Raw genomic sequence first — 1649 nt, 5'->3', positions numbered from 1 at the left:
TTAGATATCTTCTATCCTAATCGCTATTACAATCCACCAGTTACGACAGTGGCATAAAAGCTTCAAGGCCAGTAACTTGTTACAAATTTCATCGCTTCCGCAACCCAAGGCTCCTCAAGACCATGATCATTATCAAAGCCATGATCGCCTGGTTGAACACTGTAGAGAAAAGGCGCCGCCGGTTGCAACTCTTTGATCATCTCGATCATTTCATCTGTGCCTGGTTTGGGGGTCTATTCATCTAGTATTAGTCTTTATTCGGGCTTGGAAGGGTATTGAGGCTCCGAAGGCTACTCACGATATGGTCATCAACACCTTGCGCGATCCAGATTGGCGGTACTTGTTTCGCAATTCGCAAGCTGTGCCCGAACGCCAGTCTGGTATCATCACCCAGCATTTCTCTATGACGGCCCGTATTTGCCATCGCTAACATCAATTCAGGCTTCCAGGGGAACTTTGACCCAAGTCTAATCTTGCCCTTGTTGTTCTCTGTATAATCGGTGATGAGTTGGTCCTCCTCAGCTGTAGCTGATTCAAGACGCTGGTTGTACGCCTTCAAGTCAGGATACATGCTGGGGTACTGGGCCATGACAACACGAATCTTGGACTCTGGGAAAAGCAACGCTGACTGCAGTGACAGATAGCCCCCTGCACTTTCACCGCAAGCGCCAATCCGCTCGAGATCCACGGTGAGATTGGAGTATAATGAAGATATGGCTTGAGGCAGAGACGTATGTACCCAAGCCCAGAAGTCTTTAATATCATCCAGAACATCAGTACCTCTGGCTTCCGGAAGCAGTCTGTAAGCAGGGTCGATAACGATAGCATCGACCTTTTCGGCAAGTTCTAGCATCCTATTATAGCATACTTAGGTACTGTTACAACGTTGGAAATGAGTTTCCGACGGGTGTTAGGCTTACCATGATGACAGGAAGGCCGGCTCGAGGGTCACCCCCTGGATCAAAGCACCTCCGTGGAAGTGTACGAGGATGGGGCAAGTCTTCGTCGAGGAGATGATCGATTTAGGGATGAGGGTCGAAACATGAAACGGCGTGTTGTCGAGAGTTTTGTAGGTGAGCTCATGCCGTTCAAAGCGAGGAAGAAGAGACGCCATTATAAGTGGCTTGGTGCGTTTTCAACTTGGATGTTTATCGTTTGGTATGTGAAGGTGTGGACTTGGGTGGACGGGCTAGATTATGGTGCTGAATGCGGGTTTATATACTCTAATTCTAGAAATCAGACTAGAGAACCTCTACTTAGATAATTAGGTATTTTAAAAGGGCTACTTCCGATATATTGATCTGACATGAAGATTGAGGCATATCGGGGACATTCGGTGTTGAGGTCCCGTCCCCTTGAGCCAACACCAATGCAGCCTTTTCTAAGGATGAGTTGTTAGCATAGTGGGGTGCCGGGGACATCGGAAGCTGCCTGGGGACATTCGGAGCGCCCTTCGGTGATGACTCAGCCACAAACTGCGTAAGTGCGGCTACTTCGGAAAACCCGCAACTTGGTTCCGAAACACCAACAAATCAATGGCATGCGAACATGATATCGACTGACGGACAACATGGAAACACCTCCAAACAAGCGTCGGAAAACACAGTTAGCATGCAACGCGTGTCGCGCTCGTAAAACAGGCTGTGACG

The 1649-nt window shown here is 48.5% G+C and overlaps 1 protein-coding gene across 1 annotated transcript; it reads right to left on the bottom strand.

Moving 5' to 3' along the window:
* Window positions 1-1114, bottom strand: UCRPA7_1283 (putative prolyl oligopeptidase protein; the record flags this gene model as incomplete). Its single annotated transcript, XM_007913868.1, has 6 exons — window positions 1-23; window positions 77-233; window positions 299-377; window positions 432-628; window positions 740-854; window positions 921-1114. The coding sequence occupies 6 exons, from the start codon at window positions 1112-1114 to the stop codon at window positions 1-3; spliced, it is 765 nt and encodes a 254-aa protein (XP_007912059.1).
* Between the last annotated feature and the right edge of the window lie 535 nt (window positions 1115-1649).

The sequence above is a fragment of the Phaeoacremonium minimum genome (genome assembly GCF_000392275.1).
Source record: "Phaeoacremonium minimum UCRPA7 unplaced genomic scaffold PA7_03_scaffold_80, whole genome shotgun sequence".
Taxonomy (NCBI): domain Eukaryota; kingdom Fungi; phylum Ascomycota; class Sordariomycetes; order Togniniales; family Togniniaceae; genus Phaeoacremonium; species Phaeoacremonium minimum.
The sequence above is the reverse complement of the archived record's forward strand: the minus strand, read 5'-3'. Positions and strand labels throughout refer to the sequence as shown.